At 40.4% G+C, this 20,887-nt stretch overlaps 2 protein-coding genes across 2 annotated transcripts; one reads left to right on the top strand and one right to left on the bottom strand.

Moving 5' to 3' along the window:
• The first annotated feature begins 120 nt into the window (after positions 1 to 120).
• zgc:162944 (uncharacterized protein LOC569993 homolog) lies at positions 121 to 11,747 on the top strand. Its single transcript, XM_061724174.1, has 4 exons — positions 121 to 336; positions 6,170 to 6,341; positions 7,282 to 7,480; positions 9,948 to 11,747. The coding sequence occupies exons 1-4, from the start codon at positions 145 to 147 to the stop codon at positions 10,141 to 10,143; spliced, it is 759 nt and encodes a 252-aa protein (XP_061580158.1). The 5' UTR covers positions 121 to 144; the 3' UTR covers positions 10,144 to 11,747.
• Positions 11,748 to 13,156: 1,409 nt separating this feature from the next.
• acod1 (aconitate decarboxylase 1) lies at positions 13,157 to 19,387 on the bottom strand. Its single transcript, XM_061724638.1, has 6 exons — positions 19,376 to 19,387; positions 18,194 to 18,355; positions 17,084 to 17,173; positions 16,497 to 16,696; positions 14,978 to 15,292; positions 13,157 to 13,787 (listed from the first exon to the last, which is right to left on the bottom strand). Exons 1-6 carry the CDS (start codon positions 19,385 to 19,387, stop codon positions 13,166 to 13,168), a joined length of 1,401 nt encoding a protein of 466 aa, XP_061580622.1. The 3' UTR covers positions 13,157 to 13,165.
• Between the last annotated feature and the right edge of the window lie 1,500 nt (positions 19,388 to 20,887).

Here is a 20,887-nt window from a genome sequence, read left to right as displayed (position 1 = left end):
ATATATATAGTTTTTTATATATATATATATATAGTTTTTTTTTCAGACAGACAGATCGGTCGTGTCCTCACACAGCCACCAGATGGCGCTGCTGCGCCGCCTCCACCAGCACCGCAGAAGAAGAGCCTTTGCCCTGCATCCGCCATGCTTGTCTTTCCCCGCTGCTGCAGAACTCTGCTGACCCTCAGCACCGTCCGGGTCTCCTCCAGGTTCTACTCCCCCGGGATGGCTAATAAACGCGTGGCCGTGGTGCTGGCGGGCTGCGGGGTCTATGACGGGACCGAGATCCACGAGGCTTCCGCCGTGTTGGTGCACCTGAGCCGGGGAGGCGCGACTGTGAGTCCCGGTGTTCTGTCAATCTTTGCTACCTGCCAGAAAATTCTACTTCGTGGTTCTGCGCATGCGCACAGTCGATTTTCAAAGTTTGATTACCACGCTAAATTGATAATATGATATTCATACCTGCCAACACTCCCGATTTAAGCGGGAGTCTCCCGATTTTCAACCATTTCTCCCGCCCTGCTCCCGATTTGTAATTTCTCCCGCTTATCTCCCGATTTTAAAGTGAAATGAGTCAATGGTGTTTCACGTGTCGGGGTTCCTGCATGGATGTATTATATTAACGGGTTCCTGACAAACCTGGCAACCCAACCCAAAAGCACTGCCTACGTCCAAGCTCCGCCCCATGGAGCTGCCAATACGTCAACGTCGCCGCCATATTGGATGTTGCAAGACTGCGCTGTAAACTAATACAAGTGAATGGACTTATTTTCATAAAGCACCTTTCTACAAAGAAATTTACGTTTTACGCCTCATTTATTCATTCACACACGCACTAATATACTTGGGAAACAGTTAGGCACCAAATATAATATGTTTAATTTTCTCAGATGGCAAAAATAAGAACTTTATCGATCCCACAGTAATTCATGTTATATCAGCTATAGAGAACAAGTTAGTGCCGAAAAACAATATCCCCCCTCACAAAAACAAGAAAAATAGAGAAACATATTCTCTCATCAGCAAAGCATTACATAAACATATTTAAAAATTTTCAAGTTACAAAATAACATATTTGAACCATTTTTCAGATTTTTTCAGTTATTTTATTGTTTGGAAAATGGTTAAAATATGTTATTTTGTTATTTGAAAATTTGAAAATTTGTTTTGTTTGAGAAAATGCTTTGAAAAAAAGCTGAGGGAAGAGTTGGTGGAGAATCAAGTCATAGTAAGCAAGGATCTCCCACAGGAAGAGAGAGTTGAAGGTTCTTGGTTCTTCTAGGGAAAGAGGAGAGCTTTACAAATCTGGCATCACTGATGAAGGCAATGCTCTGCATCCCTCACAGCAATGCCAGCTCAGAGAGGTCATTCAGCATGGTGAAAAAGATCCTCACAGAAAACACAATGAGTATGGATAATTCTACTCTTTGAGCACTACTTTCTTGCAAGATTAACCATACCAGCCCTGGCCACAAGTAAGTACCCTCCAAGAAAGTGATTGAAGCTGCAAAGTCTGCCACCTACAATTACAACAGGTCCTTGGGTGACAAAGGGAACCTGGAAAATTCTACAAATATTGTATTTAATTGTTATTAATACTAAACTTATTTGGCTCCAAGAGGCTGTAGAGTCATTTTGGAAGGTATATTTTAGCATATTTCATTGTAGCTATGGATTTAAAGCTCATTAAAAGTCGCCTTGTTTATATCAGGGTGGGGATGTTGTGAGTGGAGCATTCCAACCACTACCCCAGAAAATCTCCCTCTTTTTCACAGCCCAATGTTGGCAGGTATGAATATGGGATGTTGAGTATTTGATCCTTCAAAATACATTACCCATGACATGAATTGCATTCCCCTTGTGAACATTATACGATAAAGAGGGAAAAAAACAACAATTATATCGCTTTATTTGATATTCATTCAGTCATTGGCCTTTATTTAACCAGGAAGGTCATTTTTTATTATTCTTATTTACAATAACGACCTGGCAAGAGACAAGGGCCCCTTGGGGGAAAAGGAAGTGGTTTAGGGAGTAAAACACAGTAAAATTGTAGCTCTACAAAGGTAGAAGACCATTAGGGAGCATTTTTTGGCAAAGCAGCAGAAATTGGCAGAACACCGGTCCTGGTCCTGGTCCAGGTCTGGGGGGGGTCCTCCATCAGAACCACTAACAGTGTTGGGGTAGTTACTCAAAAAAAGTAATCCATTACATATTACTAGTTAGTTTAAAAAAAGTAATCCCTTACACTACTTAGTTACTGGTTGCTGAAAGTAATTAGTTACATTACTAGTTACATTACTTTTGGATTACTCCGCAATATCACCTGAGCTGCACCAGAACTCGATTGCCAATGATCAACATTTACAGGACTGTCTCAGAAAACTAGAATATTGTGATTTTCTGTAATGCAATTACAAAAACAAAAATGTCATACATTCTGGATTCATTACAAATCAACTGAAATATTGCAAGCCTTTTATTATTTTAATATTGCTGATCATGGTTTACAGCTTAAGAAAACTCAAATATCCTATCTCAAAAAATTTGAATATTCTGGGAATCTTAATCTTAAACTGTAAGCCATAATCAGCAATATTAAAATAATAAAAGGCTTGCAATATTTCAGTTTTTTTCTCAAAATTTTGACTTTTTTCCTCGACATTTCGACTTTTTTCTCAACATTTCGATTTTTTCACAAAATTTTGACTATTTCTTCAACATTTTGACTTTTTTCTCAACATTTTGACTTTTTTCTTGAAATTTGGCTTTTTTCTCTTCATTTCGACTTTTTTCTCGGCATTTCGACTTTTTTCTCAAGATTGTATTTCAACATTAATCCTATCTCAAAAAATGTGAATATTCTGGGAATCTTAATCTTAAACTGTAAACTATAATCAGCAATATTAAAATAATAAAAGGCTTGCAATATTTCAGTTGATTTGTAATGGATCCAGAATGTATGACATTTTTGTTTTTTTAATTGCATTACAGAAAATAAAGAACTTTATCACAATATTCTAATTTTCTGAGACAGTCCTGTAGTTGGAACCTTGTTACTGCAGTGCCCAGATCAGCACAAATGTGTATTCGTAAAATCACGTTAAGTCAGACAAGTGTTGCGCAACGCGTGAAGAAGCACGTTTGATTGTCTTTTCTGTTCTCCCGTTCTACATGTAGCTGAAAAGCTTAAAGTAACTAAAGTAACGTAATGTTTTTTGTCCTAGAGTAAATATAATGTGATTACCCAAATTAAAACCGTAACGCGTTACATTACTGCGTTACTGGTGAATGTAATCTCGTTACAGTAACGCGTTACAGTAACGCGTTACTTTGTACCGCGTTACACCCAACACTGACCACTAACCAGCATGAACTTATTATTATAGAATAATGCATTTGGTTACTATAAATAATCAAACATTTACACTCATCAGTGCAATGAAAAGCATCTTAAAATGCAGCCCTCTCATTTTAAGGTTAAACCCTTTATAGGGCAGGGGACCATATTTGGAAACTTCAGCAGAATTCCCGTCGATTATTATTATAAAATAAGTTGCCAAGTAAAGAATTAAAAAAAAAAAAGGTCCTTTAATGTTCTCCAATAAGCCTCCAGATTTGAAATCTTTAAATTACTAGTATTTTATTGTCTGCCCTATAAAGGGTAAAGGACACATTCAAATACCCTTGTGTTTTGCGTTATTGTTCTTCGTGCACTATTTAATAAGTGGAGGTACTTTAGTAAATATATTCCATATTTATAATAATATCAAACTTTTTGTTTATGTCCCTGAAGTTGCTGAGCCTTAAATTCGGGTATCTGCCCCTTTTAAGAAACGTGACGTCACCGACAGCTTTTTGTGTCTCTGCAGCTGCAAGTGCATCAAACTGCGTTTGTCTTTACTAGTTTTTCATCAAACTGCATTTGTCATTACTAGTTTTTCATCAAACTGTGTTTGTGCTAAAGTTTCCACTCCGTCATGGTGAAAAATTAACTGATATAAAACTTTTTCAGAAGTTCAAAACGTTTAATCATCAATATGTTTCTGATGTAAGTTATTTGTTCTCTTCTGGATCACCCATCAGTGCTTTCAGTCCTTCAAGTTTAGTGAACTAGATTATTGTCAAAAGTTATATAAAAAAAAACAACCTTTTGTGGGATTTCTTTAAAACAAAATGAGACCAAATAATTTTAGTTGAAAGTTTGAGCAAATATTGCTGCACCTTTCCAAAAAAAAAAAAAAAAAAAAAATTGTTAATAAGAGCTGCAATTTGTGTATTTACTGTACAGTGAGTGAAAATAACAGAGTCGAATTCCCTGTCTTGTTGGACATGACTTGGCCAAATAAACATGATTCTGATTTTGATTCTGATTCTGAAATAAATCTGCAGTCAGGTTTCAAATAGAAAAGGAGGTGCAGTTATCACATATTTGAAAGGGAAACAAATATTTAGCAGTAATTTTGTCGTTGTCATCTTAAGACTTTTCACATCATCATATTTTAAAGAAATGAACAAAATATCTCTGTACATTAGCGGTCGTAATCTTGGAAATTCCAGAGTTGCAGAAGCAAATCCAAGGTTACAACACACCAGACAACAAACTAAACAGGAAGGAGGAAAACCATCGAAAGCGCAGAAACAGCCAACCATAAATATTAAAGTTAATCAAGAGTCGACCACTTCCTGCTCAGACACATGTTCCTTCTGCTATGACGGTCCGGACTTCTTCCTTTTTTCTATTTCTTCTTTATCCTGCACTTTATTTGTTTTTACTCATTTCCCACCGTGTTCTTCCTGGTAGACTCACGTTCACATGTCATTTACGTTGGGCTTTTATTGTGAAAGGGGCTGGGAATCCATTCAAATGTCAAGAATCGATTCGATTGTGATTCTTAGGATTCAGAATCGATTATCAAGATTTGATTCGATTCCGATATTTATTTGGGTTAGTGTTATTAAAACTGTTTTTTGAGCTGTTGCATGAATTATATGACTTATGCAAAATGCTAGTATTATATTGCGATTCAACAGCAAGTATTGCAGCTAATGATGCTGTAAGGACCAATCAGCTCCCAGAATGCTGATAGAACTGAAACAGAAACATCGTGTGGCAGAATTATCATACAGATCCAGGGCAGCAAACAGGGACGTATTTTATTTTTTCCCACATTCTGATTTAATTTTTTCCATTTTCGGTCTATTTCGGTTTTTAATTTTTGAGACTTTGGTTTTTAGCATTTATGCAAATGTAACCCCAAAACAGTATATAAAGTAATGAAATATAGACAATTTATGCAATTATAACTGAAAACTTTAATGTTTTCATACCTTTAAACATATTTAAAGGCAAAAACATGGCACCAGTTATTCTTGTGTTCCACAAAACATAAATTTTTTGGGGGCATAAACAAAAAATACCAAAAGTTGTAATGTAATAATGGAAAAAAAAAAAAAAAGGATCTTTTAGACATATGAATCGATTTTTAGGAATTCATATGAGAATCGATTTAGAATCGGAAAATCGATTATTTTATTATTATTTTTTTCTTCCCCGACTCGACACCATATTGATTTGGGTTAGTTATATGGAGGTAGATTTGTGTCTTAATTATTCAATCAAAAAAAAGATTTTTTGCACAAAACGGCACTAACGCAGCACAAATAAAAACGACACCATTTTGGACAAAGAAAAATATTTTTGATTTAATGATAAAGACACAAATGTCCTACCCATAATATGGCCAAAATAAAAGAAAAGTTGCTTCAAACAAAAAAACGTCACTTCTATCTAAGATTTTTCTAAGAAAAACAGTGTTCAAATGCATTTTTTTTAGTCTCAAATAATTTTTTGCATTCAAACACTTTTTTTCTTTGATTGAAATCATTTTTTTTGATTGAATTGAATTTTTTTTTTTTTTCCAACACAGGCCTAATTGTGAAATACCAAAAAGTTCTGCAACCGTGACCTCGATGTTCTGGCCTCCAGCAAGCGTGGGTCTTTAACGGACCCTCGGGTCGCTGGTTCTAACGTTCCTGATGTAAAACCCGTCACTAGTCGGCCTGCTCAGTGTTCTCATGCCCATGATCTTGAGTCTGAAAAGGCTCCTAGCCGAACCCGTCAGCATGTTTCTGTTTGAGGTCTTACCTGCGGCTCGTCTCCCTCCAGGTGAAGATGTTCGCCCCCAGCGCCGACCAGATGCACGTGGTGAACCACCTGAAGGGCGAGCCGTCGGAGGAGAAGAGGAACGTGCTGGTGGAGAGCGCTCGTCTGGCCCGGGGAGACATCCAGGACCTGACCAAGCTCAGCGTCAGCAACCACGACGCCGTCATCATCCCAGGTGTGTTGTGTGTGTTTTTCAGGTTTCTATTGGTTTGATCTGGTTGCCACGGTGATGTGGGAAGTTTGGGTCACATGTGTTATTTGCCGTAGGTTATATAGGTACCCAATCACCTGCACTGTGGTGGAGAGAGGCGAGTTAGATAGCCGTCATTTTTGTTGACCACTTTGTTCCGTTTGATCACTCCGATTACCGTATTTTCCGCACTATAAGGCGCACCTCAAAGCCTTTAATTTTCTCAAAAACCGGCAGTGCGTCTTATATATGATCATTACGGTAATTTCTGTTACTGTAGTCAGGGGGATTGTGGGTAATGTAGTTGGTGTCGCCGAAGTAACGGCGCTAAAAACGTCAGGAATCGTCACAGACGTTCAAGACAACAGCAGCGACGCTGACTCGCATAATGGCGATGGAGACGGAGCAAAGCTGGTTTTTATTTTGTTAATAAAGTTTGACATACGGTACTTCTTGTTTTTTTTTTTTTTTTGCATTTGCTGTAGGATTTTGTAGCATTTCCTGTAGTGTAGCTCCATCAGGTAGATACGTAACTCAACCCCAGCCACTATAGTACGGTATTTTACCAGATATTTATTTATGCGCCTTATAATGCGGTGCGCCTTTTATATATTGAAAAGATTTTTAAATATGTCATTCATTGAAGGTGCACCTTATAGTGCGGAAAATACGGTACACGTATGCAGGCAGTGTACATGTTTAAAAACCAATAAGCGAGTGTAATCGAAAAGGCCGCTATAGCTGAGCCATAAAACTTCTCTGGGACTCAGCATGCTTCTCTGTCAGCAGCAGCGCGTCATGCAAATATACAGGACCTAACAATAAACTCTCAGGCGGCTCTTTAAAGGACAGGAAAGCCGCAATACCCCCCCCCCGGCGCTGAGAACATCATGTAATCCCCGCTCTCTCTCCCGTATTTGCTCAGGCGGCTTCGGGGCGGCGAAGAACCTGTGCACGTGGGCCGTGCAGGGGAAGGACTGCTCCGTGGACGAGGGCGTGAAGGCGGCGCTGCAGGCGTTTCACAGCGCAGGGAAACCCATCGGCCTCTGCTGCATCTCCCCCGTCCTGGCAGCCAAGGTGTTCCCCGGGTGTGAGGTCACGCTCGGCATCGAGAAGGACGACAAGTGAGTCCCACCGTGTTCATGAGCTGGGCTGGGGATCCATTCAAATGTCAAGATTCGATTCTGAATCGATTATCAGAATTTGATTCGATCCCATTCGATCCGATATTGATTTGGGTTAGTTATATGGAGGTAGATTTGTGTCTTAATTATTCAATCAAAAAAAATATTTTTTGCACAAACAAACGACACCATTTTGGACAAAGTAAAATATTTTTTTTCTTTTTGAAGCAACTTCTCTTTTGATTAAATGATAAAGACACAAATGTCCTACCCATAATTTGGCCCAAATACAAAACAACACTACTTCAATCAAAAAAGTTGCTTCAAACAAAAAAAACTTCACTTCTATCAAAGAAAACATTTCCAATCAAAGAAAAACAGTGTTCAAATGCATTTTTTTGAGTCAAATAATGTTTTGCATTCAAACACTTTTTTTCTTTGATTGAAATCATTTTTTTTGATTGAAGTGATTTTTTTTTTTTTTTTTTTAATTGAAAATATATTTTTTAATTGAAGCAATCTTTTTTTTGATTGAGTAATTAAGACACAAACTACCTCCATATAGTTAGTGTTATTAAAAATGTTCTTTTTTCCCAACTTTTTTTATTGGGTTTTGCAGATGTATACAATTTATATTAAAACATTTACAGAGTTAAGCATACATTTTTCTTTTAGGAAAAACAACAGAAAAAGACAGTGGTCACTTAAGTATTGCAGCATACCCGTACAACCTATATAAAACTAGAACAACCACAATAAAATAATTAGATAGATGCATAAATAAAAATAAATAAATAAAATAAATAAATAAATAAAATAAAACTACGACAGAAAGGACGATTACAAAAATAAATACAAAATTGTAATGAGAATTATTAATTAGATAAAAAAAATTAAAAAAAGGCGTAGGCACATCAGTCAGGTAATAGTGAATTGCAATAGAGATAGCAACAGACATCCCAAGTTCAGAATCAGAAAAAGCTTTATTGCCAAGTCAGACATAAATCAGACGAGAGAACTTGACTCCGGTTCACACCGATGGCACCATTAATATGGACGCCATTTTTTAGAGGAAGGGTGACACTGGGATGGAGGGAGGAGGGGAAAAAAAGGCATCTTCACACTGTGTATTAATACCTAGTGTCAAGGTGAAAAAAAACACCTCAGCACAGAAAAGCAACATACACACAGCAAACAACATCATAACTTGCATGGGTAAGGGGGGTGGGCAAGTCGGGGTGGGGGTGGTTATCAGTAAGTTTGTGTGTGTGAGCGGTAAGTCTGTGAAAACTTCGCCCCAGAGCTGCTCCTTAGCCATTGTCCTTGATGTTATCAGACGTTCCGGTACAGTTCTGAAAACAAGTCCACAGGTGTTTTGAGAGAGGGGGAGGGCTAGTGGGGCCAGAGGCACTTGTTTACATTCCACCAGGGAGATTGTGACTGGAGCAGCAGGCCAAGCTGCTCTGTCAAGGTCAGATTATATAATCAACAATTGTATTGAAAGAAAGGAAACAGGCAGACTCCAGTAATTTTCCATCTGCCGTTAAGTCTCTGATTCCTCAATGGCTACTCCAAACAGACAAATTTGTGATCAGTTCCCGCCAAGCCGAGCTTCCAACTTCTCCAAGGTTTTCTCCATCTTGCCAATGAGCTCAAAGACCGCCGCCAGCCTGCGATTCTGTTCAAGAATCGCATCCAGCTTGCGGCTTTATTCTCCCAGTGTTAAAGTCTTGAGTGTTGATCCCCGTGCTTATTCCTTCAGCAACGTCGGGCAGCTCTGAAAGGGCCAAAGCAGCTGTCGACGACTTACGCGTTTGTCGATAGGCCAGGAAAGTCCCCACTCCAATTAGAAGAAATCCTGCCATCATAAATCCAATTATGAAGGCATCTTCAACGTCCTCGACAGACAGAATCTGGAGGCACAAAGGCTTCCAGTGTTTGTAAAAATCCATTGTGTATCCAGCAAAAAATGTCCCATCGGGGCGGGAGGGCTCCCTTACCCCCTGACTTCTCGTCGCAAAAATTTGGTCAATTGTGCTGAGAGACCAGTTAATCAATTCTATGATTGTAGAGTTTCGGAGGAGGGAAAATGAGAGACTCTGAAGACAAGACAGGATAAAAGCAGTAGCAGGGAAGATTGATAAGGGAGAGGAGCAGAAAAAGCGTCCGCCTTCGCTGAGAGCCGGAAGAAGAAAAGCGGCATCCAACCCTCATCACAACAGAAATAACATATCTGCGGGTCTCTAAGCTGCTTCAGTCACATTTATCAGGGCTGAGCGGGAGATCCGTCTTCTTAACGAATTGAAGGAATTCCTCAGGTGATAAAGGTTCGTTGATGACGATATTTGGTCATAATTTTCGTTGACGAAAGCAGCTTTAGTTCCCAGGTGACCTGCAGGTGTGTGACACGGCTGTGGACCAGAACCGGCGTCTCACCCCCCCCTTCTCCTCCTCTCCTCTCCCCCAGGTATCCCAACACGGCCGACACGGCGGCGGCCGTCACCCAGCTGGGCTGCAAACACGTGAACACCAGCGTCTCCGAGAGCCACGTGGACCAGAAGAACAAGCTGGTCACCACGGCCGCCTTCATGTGCGACGCCCCCATCCACCAGATCTACGACGGCATCGGGACCATGGTGCAGGGCGTCCTGAAGCTGGCCTGATCATCGATGGTGCAGGGCGTCCTGAAGCTGGCCTGATCATCGGTGGTGCAGGGCGTCCTGAAGCTGGCCTGATCATCGATGGTGCAGGGCGTCCTGAAGCTGGCCTGATCATCGGTGGTGCAGGGCGTCCTGAAGCTGGCCTGATCATCGGTGGTGCAGGGCGTCCTGAAGCTGGCCTGATCATCGATGGTGCAGGGCGTCCTGAAGCTGGCCTGATCATCGATGGTGCAGGGCGTCCTGAAGCTGGCCTGATCATCGATGGTGCAGGGCGTCCTGAAGCTGGCCTGATCATCGGTGGTGCAGGGCGTCCTGAAGCTGGCCTGATCATCGATGGTGCAGGGCGTCCTGAAGCTGGCCTGATCATCGATGGTGCAGGGCGTCCTCAAGCTGGCCTGAGCTGCTGTCACGCGCCGTAGGAGCGACGGCTCATAGAGAGTTTAGATGTCTGATCAGGATGAGGTGCCGCGTTTTTGTAGTAGTCGGCTTTAATAACCTGCTTCACGCTGCTGCCGCGTCCCGGATGTTGATCATATTTATGTTATAAATGAAAATAAAGATTGTGAACACTCCTCTATTAGACCTTACTGACAGGATCTACAGAAATTCATGAAGAAAATCTTAAAAGTGGAATTTCCATTTACTTTAATGAATATGTTCTTGGGAAAAAGGGAACCAAGAAATAAAAAAATTCGGGGGACAAATATATACTTAGAACGATGTTAGTGGCGAGTAAAAAAGCCATCACCTGAAAGGGAAGATTGGATAGACGTGACGCATTAACATTTACATGATGGAAAAGTTGACTTTCTTGCTTAAATTTGGACAAATTTAAGAATTTCTGGAAACTCTGGGTTTAATTCGTGTCACCATTGAGAGCAGACTTTATCCAAATAGTAATATATATTTTTAAGATTGCCTTGGTTCTTGCTACAGAATTGTAATTGTTCATTTAAAAAAAAAAAATGATTAAAATATGTAAAAAAGAGATTGAAACAGGACTAATGTTGATGGATAAGGTACAGTGTGTTTGTATGATCATCATTCAGTTACTGTAATGCCCAGTTTGTTTGTTTATTCTCTCATATTTTACTCTTGTGTAAAGAGGTTTGAGTGACAGCAAGGTTTAAATTCTGTTTAATTTATTTACTTTTTTTTTCTTCTTTCTTTTGGCTCTTTAATGGCCTTTGTATCGCTTAAGGAAATTCAGATGCATTAGGTTATGCAACAATTGTGGGACAGAGGGTGAGATGAGAGAAATTGTGATGTTTCTGTGAATGTTTGGACCTTTGTGAAATCTTTTAAAGATTTTATTAGTTTTCAACATCATCATAAACCAGGAGGACTGACAGATCCACAAAACAATATACATATCATACACGCCTCCCAGTATTACACACACACAAAAAATTTGGGAAAAAAGCATTAACACAAATAATTTAAAAAAAGAAAAAAAAACAACCAGGAACAGAAAGAAAAGTAAATAAATGAATACAAAAAAGGGAGGGGGGTACAGTACAGGGATGTAATACGCTTTCTTTGATTGTACATGGCATTTAACATCTTTGTGAAATTTTGAGAATGAGAATAAAAAAAAAGAAAATGAAGTGTTTTGTTGATTTAGTTTATTTTAAAATAAAGACTATAAATATTTACAGGCTGATTATTTGTCTCCTGCAGTGGCGCCACCAGGGGGGGGGGGGGGGGCAGGGGGGGCCACCGCCCCCCCTACAAATGTGCTGGCCACCCCACTGGCCTCAATAAAAAACAAAAAAAAACACTTGCCGGTCACGTAGATTCTATCGTCAGTTATGTGTTTCATCCCAAATCATTTGGGCAAAATGCACAGCCAGCCGGGCCCAGGAAGCCGCTCTTGAACTGCCATCACTCACAGTAGTACTATTAGTCTATGCACATTAGACCATTAGTAACATTAAATGTAACACAATAAACCTAAGTATATCATAGGGGTGTAACAATAAATCATGCCACGAAATTTTGCGATATAAAAACGTCACGATACGTGTCGTGGAGGAGACAAACTATCGCGATATTGGGTTACTAATTTTAATATATTGTGTTGACTAGTAACATCCTATTTTCTGATGTTTATGGTTCACAGTTTATGAAAACCCCAAATAAAAAATCTCAAAAAATTAGAATATATTATGAAATCAATAAACAATTCAATCATCCAAATTATACCAAATAAAGGTTTAACATATCTAGCTTTGCATGTAATGAGACTATGTAATATATTAGTTTCACCTTTTAAGTTGAATTATTGAAATAAATTAACTTTTACACCATATTCTAGTTGAATTATTGAAATAAATTAACTTTTACACCATATTCTAATGCTCCGACCTTCACCTGTAGCTATATCTATATTTACCTGCATACGGTACATCTTGGCTGATGTTACGTACGTAGCATAGGAGGCTATTTCAGTAGTTGGTTGTCTGTCTGTACAGTCATGCAAGTGTAATGCTATTAACGCACTTTAAACTTTAAATCAGGGGTCGGCAACCCAAAATGTTGAAAGAGCCATATTGGACCAAAAACACACAAAACAAATATGTCTGGAGCCGCAAAAAAATGCAAAGTCGTGTATAAGCCTTAGAATGAAGGCAAATGGCGAAAGGAGAAATGTCGAGAAAAAAGTCAAAATTTCGAGAAAAGTCGAAATGTTGAGAAAAAAGTCGAAATGTCGAGATTAAAAAAGGAAAAAGGAAGAAAAAAAGAGAAAAAAAAGAAGAAAAATAAGAAAAAGGAAGAAAAAAAGACAAAAAAATGAAAAAAAAGGTCAAACATTTTTGAAAAAGTTTCAGGGAGCCACTAGGGCGGCGCTAAAGAGCCACATGCGGCTCTAGAGCCGCGGGTTCCTGACCCCCGCTTTAAATCAAAGCAATAAATACATTTCTATGCAGTTTAGAAGTTTTGGGGATGTCCCTTCCTTTTTGGCGCCTGCGCTGCTGAAATCGGGGCGTCCCTTATTTCTATTTCTGAAAGGTGTTGACCCTAGTTACTGCTCAGGTGTGTGGCTGCTCATCCTCAGGTAGCCCCCCAGGGTGCTGCAGCTGCTCTGGTCCTCCAGGGCCCCCACCGCGGCCTCCACCCCCTCCACGCCCTCGGTCCGCAGCACGGCCGACGCGTTGCGTCTGAACTTGTCCAGCAGGTGGCGCTGGCTCAGCGGCCTCCTCCAGTGGCCGTAGAAGGTGTCGCAGCGGGCGGAGTACCGGCCCCCCCGCGCCGTCTCCAGCTCCACGGAGCAGTACATGCCGTCGAAGCAGGGCGGGTTGTCCCGGGGGGTCTGGACCCGGACTTTCCCCAGCAGCTCCACCAGGGGGCGCCGCTCACGCTGCTCCCGGCTGAAGGTCGCTGGGGTCACCGCCCCGTCCAGCAGCGCCGCGCTGGCGCAGAACTGGAAGGAGTGGCGGGCCTGGTGCTCGGAGACGGGCAGGGGCCGGTCGATGTACCGGGAGGAGGGCACCTGCAGGGTGACCCGGGTCACCTGGCCCGGATCCAGACCCCCCTCCGCGTCCAGCAGCGCGGCGCGGGCCGCCAGCGCTGCGTCCACGGCCCAGTGCATGGCCAGGTGGGCCGGCAGCCGCTTGAACGCCACGTCCTGGTCCTCCAGCACCCACCTGGAGGGAGGGGGCGTTAATTTACTTAAATCAGAACTTTTTGGTGTGTAATACTATGGAAGAATATCAGGGCCATGCAAGAGAAAAAATATTTGATAGGGGAAGATTTTTTTTTATTGTGCACTTCGAGAAAAAAGTTGAAATGTCGAGATTAATGTTGAAATATAATTTCGAGAAAAAAGTCGAAATGTCGAGAATAATATTGAAATATAATTTTGAGAAAAAAGTCGAAATGTCGAGATTAATGTTGAAATACAATTCGACTTTTTTCTCGAAACTGTACTTCAACATTATTCTCGACATTTCGACTTTTTTCTCATCATTTCAACTTTATTCACGAAATTTTGACTTTTTTCTCGACATTTCGACTTTTTTCTTGAAGTGCATAATGAAAAAAAAATCTTCCTCCTCTAAAATATTATTTTTATTTTTCTCTTGCCTGTATTTTTATACTTTCTCTTCCGTAATACGAAAAATTATTAGGGCCATGCAGGAGAAAAAATATTTGAGAGGGGAAATTTTTTTTTTATTGTGCACTTCGAGAAAAAAGTCAAAATGTCGAGAAAAAAGTCAATGTCGAGATTAATGTTGAAATACAATTTTGAGAAAAAAGTCGAAATGTCAAGAAAAAAGTTGAAAAAAAGTTGAGAAAAAAGTTGAAATGTTGAGATTAATGTTGAAATACAATTTCAGGAATAAAGTCGAAATTTTGTGAATAGTCGAAATTTCGTGAATAAAGTCAAAATACATTTAGACTTTTTTCTCGAAATTGTATTAGGGCCATGCAGGAGAAAAAATATTTGAGAGGGGAAGAATTCTTTTTATTGTGCACTTTGAGAAAAAAGTTGAAATGTCAAGAAAAAAGTCGAAAAGTCGAGATTAATGTTGAAATACAATTTCGAGAAAAAAGTCGAAATGTTGAGAAAAAAGTCGAAATGTAGAGATTAATGTTGAAATACAATTTCGAGAAAAAAGTCGAAATGTCGAGATTAATGTTGAAATACAATTAGACTTTTTTCTCGAAATCGTATTTCAACATTAATCTCGAGATTTTGACTTTTTTCTCGAAGTACATAATAAAAAAAAATCTTCCTCCTCTAAAATATTTGTATTTTTCTCCTGCCTGGCCCTGATACTCTTCCATATCTTTGAGAGTTTGTATATTTAAATAAAGTTCTGTTTAAACCAACCTGAAGGAGCCGGCAGCACCGTCCATGGGGCAGGGCCGGTAGTCCCGGTAGTAAACCCCCAGGCCTGAGTCCAGGTCCAGGATGTTGGGGTTCCCCTCCAGCCCCAGGGCCGCCAGCTGCGCCGCCTCCAGGCCGCGCCGCGCCGCGTTGCCCACGTGCAGCGGCTTGGTCTGCGTGGCGGCGTTGGCCAGGGGCGCGCCGGCCGAGGAGGCCGCGATGGCCAGGGCGTGGGCGCACTGGGCCGGGGACAGACGGAGCAGCTTAGCGGCGGCCGCAGCGCTGCCCATCACCCCCACCACGCTGGGGGGGTGGAACCTGGGGGGGGGGGGGGGGAAACAGAACCGGGTCAGTCAGGAGTCTGGGCAGGGCGTCTCCAGAAATGTTTCATAGGGGGGGCCAGATGGGGCCACGTAAATTCTTGGGGTGGAACCAAAACTAAAAGCCATCATTACAGGACTTTATTATACTGTTGTAGAATACAGGCTCAGATTTTTTTTTTTTTTATACTTTCTAACTTGTCTGCATATCTATTAATGGTTAATACCATGTTGGTAAAAACCTAAGGCATATATATATATGCATTTTTAATATATAAATATATATCATATATATTTTAATATATAATATATTTATTTTATTAATATACATTGAGCTGCCCTCCCGACTGGAAAGCCCAGCCGGCTGAGTTTTGTTTAAAATTGAATTTCTGTTGCAAATAAAACCTGTCTTCCAATTCATTGCATTTTTAGCCTAGTTATTTTTGTGGTAGAAGTATCGTATCAGTACTCGGTATCGGCGAGTACACAAATTAAAATACTCGTACTCGGTGTGAAAAAAATGGTATCGGGGCATCCCTTATATATATATATATATATATATATATATATATATATATATATATATATATATATATATATATATATATTAGGGCTGGAACTCGATTAAAAAAATTAATCAAATTAATTACAGGCTTTGTAATTAATTAATTGCAATTAATCGCAATTTGATCGCATATCAATTTTATCATTTGTTTCAAATGGATTTTTGTATACGAGTGAATGATTGACTAGTGAAAACATATGTTCAATGTATGAAATAGTTTATTTTTATCAAGGTGGTGCTTCACCAAGAACAAATCAGTGCATTTTGCTAAATTTTCACTTGAAATAAGTAGAAAAATCTGCCAGTGGGACAAGATTTATCTTCTCATTACAAGCAAGTTCCAGTGGCAGATGTTTCTACTTATTTTAAGTGAAAATCTACTTGAAACAGGTGAAAATTGTTGTTTTTTCCAGTGATGAGTCTTGTTTTAAGTGTAATGAGATTTTTTGACTAAAAATGAGACATTTTAACTAGAAATAAGACACATATTCTTGTTAAGATTTTGAGTTTTTGCAGTGTACAGAAAAAGTATCAACTCAGCACGCCTCCACCCGTAGTGTAAAAGCACAAAACCGGGGTGTGACGAGTCTAGTTGTGCTGAGTAGGTACTAGTATAAAAGTGCCATAAGTGTCTGACCTCTCGGGGATGTTCCCGGCCTCCCTGGAGAACCTCATTAGCCGGCCCTGCACCTCCAGGCCCACGTTGAAGGCCAGCAGCAGCTCCAGGCCCGAGGGCCGGGACGGCAGCGTCTCGGCCAGCGCCAGCAGGCCCGGCAGCACGGCGCCGGACGGGTGCGTCGCAGGGTGCCACGTGTCGTCAAAGTCCATGGAGTGGACCTGGGGGGGGGACAGGGGACAGCTGGTGACCAGGGAGCCCCACCAGGCCGGACCGGGACTCTGATGTCCCAACTCACTTCACTTCACTTTTGTCCCTTGAAGGGTGATTAGGTTTGCAGCAGATATAAACATTCAGCACACATTCACCCCAGCAACTTTAGAAGCTACACGCATAATTCTCCCCAGGGAGCAAGATTTCCATACCAACAAATGATACAAAATGAGATAACAGATTCAATAAAAGCACTATAAAACATTTTCATCAGGCTTTTGTCTACCTGGAATTTAGCGAGCTTCCTCAGAGAAAAGATGCGTTGTTGACCTTTCTTGCAAAGTGTATCACAATTCACATCAAATTTGAGCATCTTATCAATTCTAGTGTCTCACCGCCACGCCGTTGACGAAGGCGGCGTAGTGAGGAGGGAGAACCGCCTCGGACCGGCCCCAGACGCTGCTCCTCTGCTCCGACGTGAAGAGCTGCAAGAGAGAGGAGGAGGATGAGCTTCTGTGCTCGGAGGTGGAAGTTCCAACCTCCGACTCCCAGAGAAACAATACAGCAGTGATCATCAACTGGTGGCCCGCCGAACCATCCAATCCGGCCGCGACTGTATTCTTCTCTGACGGGCCTCTGACAGCTCAGGATATGAATCCTTGAAATTTGTATGTTTAGTGTTGTTGTGACGGTGCAGATTATATTCTTTTGCAACAGCAACAGTTTCGTTGCAAATGAGGCAAACAGGTGATGTATTTCGAAAGGTTGGCATGACAAATGCGAACTTTTCAGTCCAGTGATTGTTAAAGGATCTGTTTTCTACGGTGGCCGACAAGGGCCAAACGCACTGCAACGGCCTAATGCGTCTCAGTTAAGGAAAACGGTTTAAAGTACAGAAACGATTCAAATTCACAAACTCAAAACGAGGTACAAAAAGAGGAACGTGGTGCAAATGAAAAAACGTGCTGCAAAAAACAAAGACAAATGCAGCATCATCAAACGCTGCAAATAGAGAAACGATGCAAAGCACAAAACGATATAAAACCAGAAACCTTCTTCAAAAGAAAAACGCTTCATAACCGGTTACCAAACCTGCAGGGGGCGCTCTCGGTGTAACAGCTCAACTGACAGACACATGGGATGTAGAGAGAGACCGAACAGCTGACTGTAACGTTAAAATATAATAAAGAAACGTCTCGTAATGTACAGCGTTGTACAGTGATATAAACCACATTATATCAGATTACCATTCCCGCTGTATGTTTAAACCATGGATGTAAACACTGAGGTTCAGTGCAATACAGTCACAAAAAGGTCAATTGAGGAGGAATAGAAGTTAATGATTGATGATAAAGGTGTCAGTTATAGAAGCGATTCAACAATCTGACGATGAGCTCCGTCTTCAGTTCACTATCTTGGAACAAACCAAATGAATAGATTCAAAGTTGAAACCCTGACTAATGCAGCATCCCCAGACTTTCAGAAACATCACCCCCCCCGGGTACCTGGCTGTAGGCGAGGGCCTTGTGGAAGACGGCCGTCCGGGTCCCCAGCAGCCCGACCCCCAGCGTGTCCAGCATCATCCTCTTGCTCCTCTGGACCACCAGGTCCGTCAGCTGAGCGGTGCCGAGGCCGTGGATGGCGGCGCCGAAGCTCTCCGTGATGCCCTGGAGGGGGGGACACTTTAAATGTCCTTCTAAACCAGTCAAGAACTTAAAATGTCTTAAATGTCTAGGCCTGTGTTGAAAAAAATCAATTTTCCGATTCTAGATCGATTCTCATATTAATTTATAAAAATCGATTCGTATCTCTAAAGATCGATTTTTTTTCATCATTACAACCTTTGGTATTTTTTTGTTTACGCCCAAAAAAAGGAATGTTTTGTTGGACAGGAGAATAACTGGTGCCATGTTTTTGCCTTTAAATATGTTTCAAGGTATGAAAACATTAAAGTTTTCAGTTATAATTGCATAAATTGTCTATATTTTATTACTTTATATACTGTCTTGGGGTTACATTTGCATACAATGCTAAAAACCAAATTCTCAAAAATGAAAAACTGAAAAAGACCAAAAATGGAAAAAATTAAAACGGAGTGTGGGAAAAAAACGATTTCAATTGATTCCTAAAAATCAATTCGTATGTCTAAAGATTGATTAATTTTTCATCATTACATTACAACTTTTGGTGTTTTTTTGTTCATGCCCTAAAAAGGAATGTTTTGTTGGACAGGCGAATAACTTACATTTGCATAAAATGCTAAAAACCAAATTCTCAAAAATGGGAAAAAATAAAACCGATTTCATCCGTCTCTGTTTCCTCCCTGGATCTGTTTGGTAATTCTGACCCACGATGTTTCTGTTTCAGTTCTATCAGCATTCTGGGAGCTGATTGGTCCTTACAGCATCATTAGCTGCAATACTTGCTGTTGAATCTCAATATAATACTAGTAGTAATATGTTGCAGAACTACAGTCATATAATTCATGCAACAGCTCAAAAAACAGTTTTATTAACACTAAACCAAATCAATATCGGAATCGGATCGAATCAAAGCGTGATAATCGATTCTGAATCTTAAGAATCGAAATCGAATCGATTCTTGACATTTGAATCAATCCCCAGCCCTATAAATGTCCTTTACTACAAACAATCTTAAGGAGAACATCTGAGATGACGGGAACTCACCTTGCGTAGCATTTCTGGCCCTGGGCGGCGTCTGGAAGTGGAGCAGCATCTCTCACCGCTGGGGTTTTATGGTCCGCCGGGCCGAGGGCTGGGCTCCCAAATTTCCAGAGTGGCGGAAATCTGGAGAAGTGAGTACTTTCACAATGACTGGACCTCACCTCCACACCTCCTCGCCTCTTTGACTGCAGCGTTGGGAAATCTCCCAGAACTTCTCCCTTTTGGCTGAAGCAGCGATGCTGAACACAGTCTGAACACGGGGAATGAAACCAAAAGCAGCTTGTGATTGCTGAACTTGGTCATCTGAAAATTGTTCGATATTGCAGAGTTGAGGACTGCACAAATAATATACAAAGCCAGAAATAACTCTTTACCCGGACAAATACAGCAACTGTTTCAGGAAAGACAGGGGAGATATGAAGTAAGGGAAGCAATTAAATTTAAATTAAAGACATGTAGAACTACAAGCAAAAAATGTTGCATTTCAAACAGTGGAGTGAGAATATGGAACAGTCTGAGAGAAACAATGAAACCATCTACAGGTTCAAAGCAAATACAAAGAAAAGATTTTTGCCAAATATATTATATATATTATAATTATAAATATAATTATATATATATATTTATATATATAAATATATATATATATATATATATATATATATATATATATATATATATATATATATATATATATATATATATTATAATTATGAATATAATTATATATATATATATATATATATATATATATATATATATATATATATACATATATATATATATATATATATATAAATATATATATATATATGATATATTATTAGGGCCCGAGCACCTTCAGTGCGAAGGCCCTATTGTATCTGTAGGAATTTTTTTTTTCTTTTTCTTTTTCTTCTGACAAAAGGAGGGCCTTTTGGCCCCCCTAAACGTGCACAAAAAGTCACCAAATTTTGGATGCAAGGCAGGCCTGGCAATAAATTTGATATTTAATGGTTTACATTAATGGGCGTGGCAAAATGGCTCAACAGCGCCCCCCGGAAAACTTTGTGCCTCAAGCCCCACAATACGGTTTGATGTACATGCTTGAAAATCGGTACACACCTGTATCATGTTGCAACTTAAAGAAAAGTCTCTTGGCGCCATGGCCAAAACCGAAAAGGAAGTCAGCCATTTTTAATTTATTGTGTAATTTTGGCGCAATTTATGCCATTCCTTCGGCAATTAATACGGCCCGAACCGTAACGTGCACCCAGGTGTGTTATACATCAAAATGTGCGTCTTCATCTTGCGACTACGCGCATTACTTTTCTCTTTCAAAAGTGTTACCGTGGCGACGCTAGACGCGAAAAAGCGCGCGTCCCCTTCATCTGATTGGTTCATATTTGATAGTTCTCCAAAAGTCACCAAATTTTGCATGCAAGCCAGGCCTGGCGATAAATTTTATATTTCATGGTTTGCATTAATGGGCGTGGCCTAACGGCTCAACAGCGCCCCCTAGAATACTTTTTTCTG

Source organism: Cololabis saira, chromosome 6 (genome assembly GCF_033807715.1).
Source record: "Cololabis saira isolate AMF1-May2022 chromosome 6, fColSai1.1, whole genome shotgun sequence".
Classification (NCBI taxonomy): Eukaryota; Metazoa; Chordata; class Actinopteri; order Beloniformes; family Belonidae; genus Cololabis; species Cololabis saira.
Note: the sequence above shows the minus strand (reverse complement) of the source record. Positions and strands in the feature narration are given on the sequence as shown.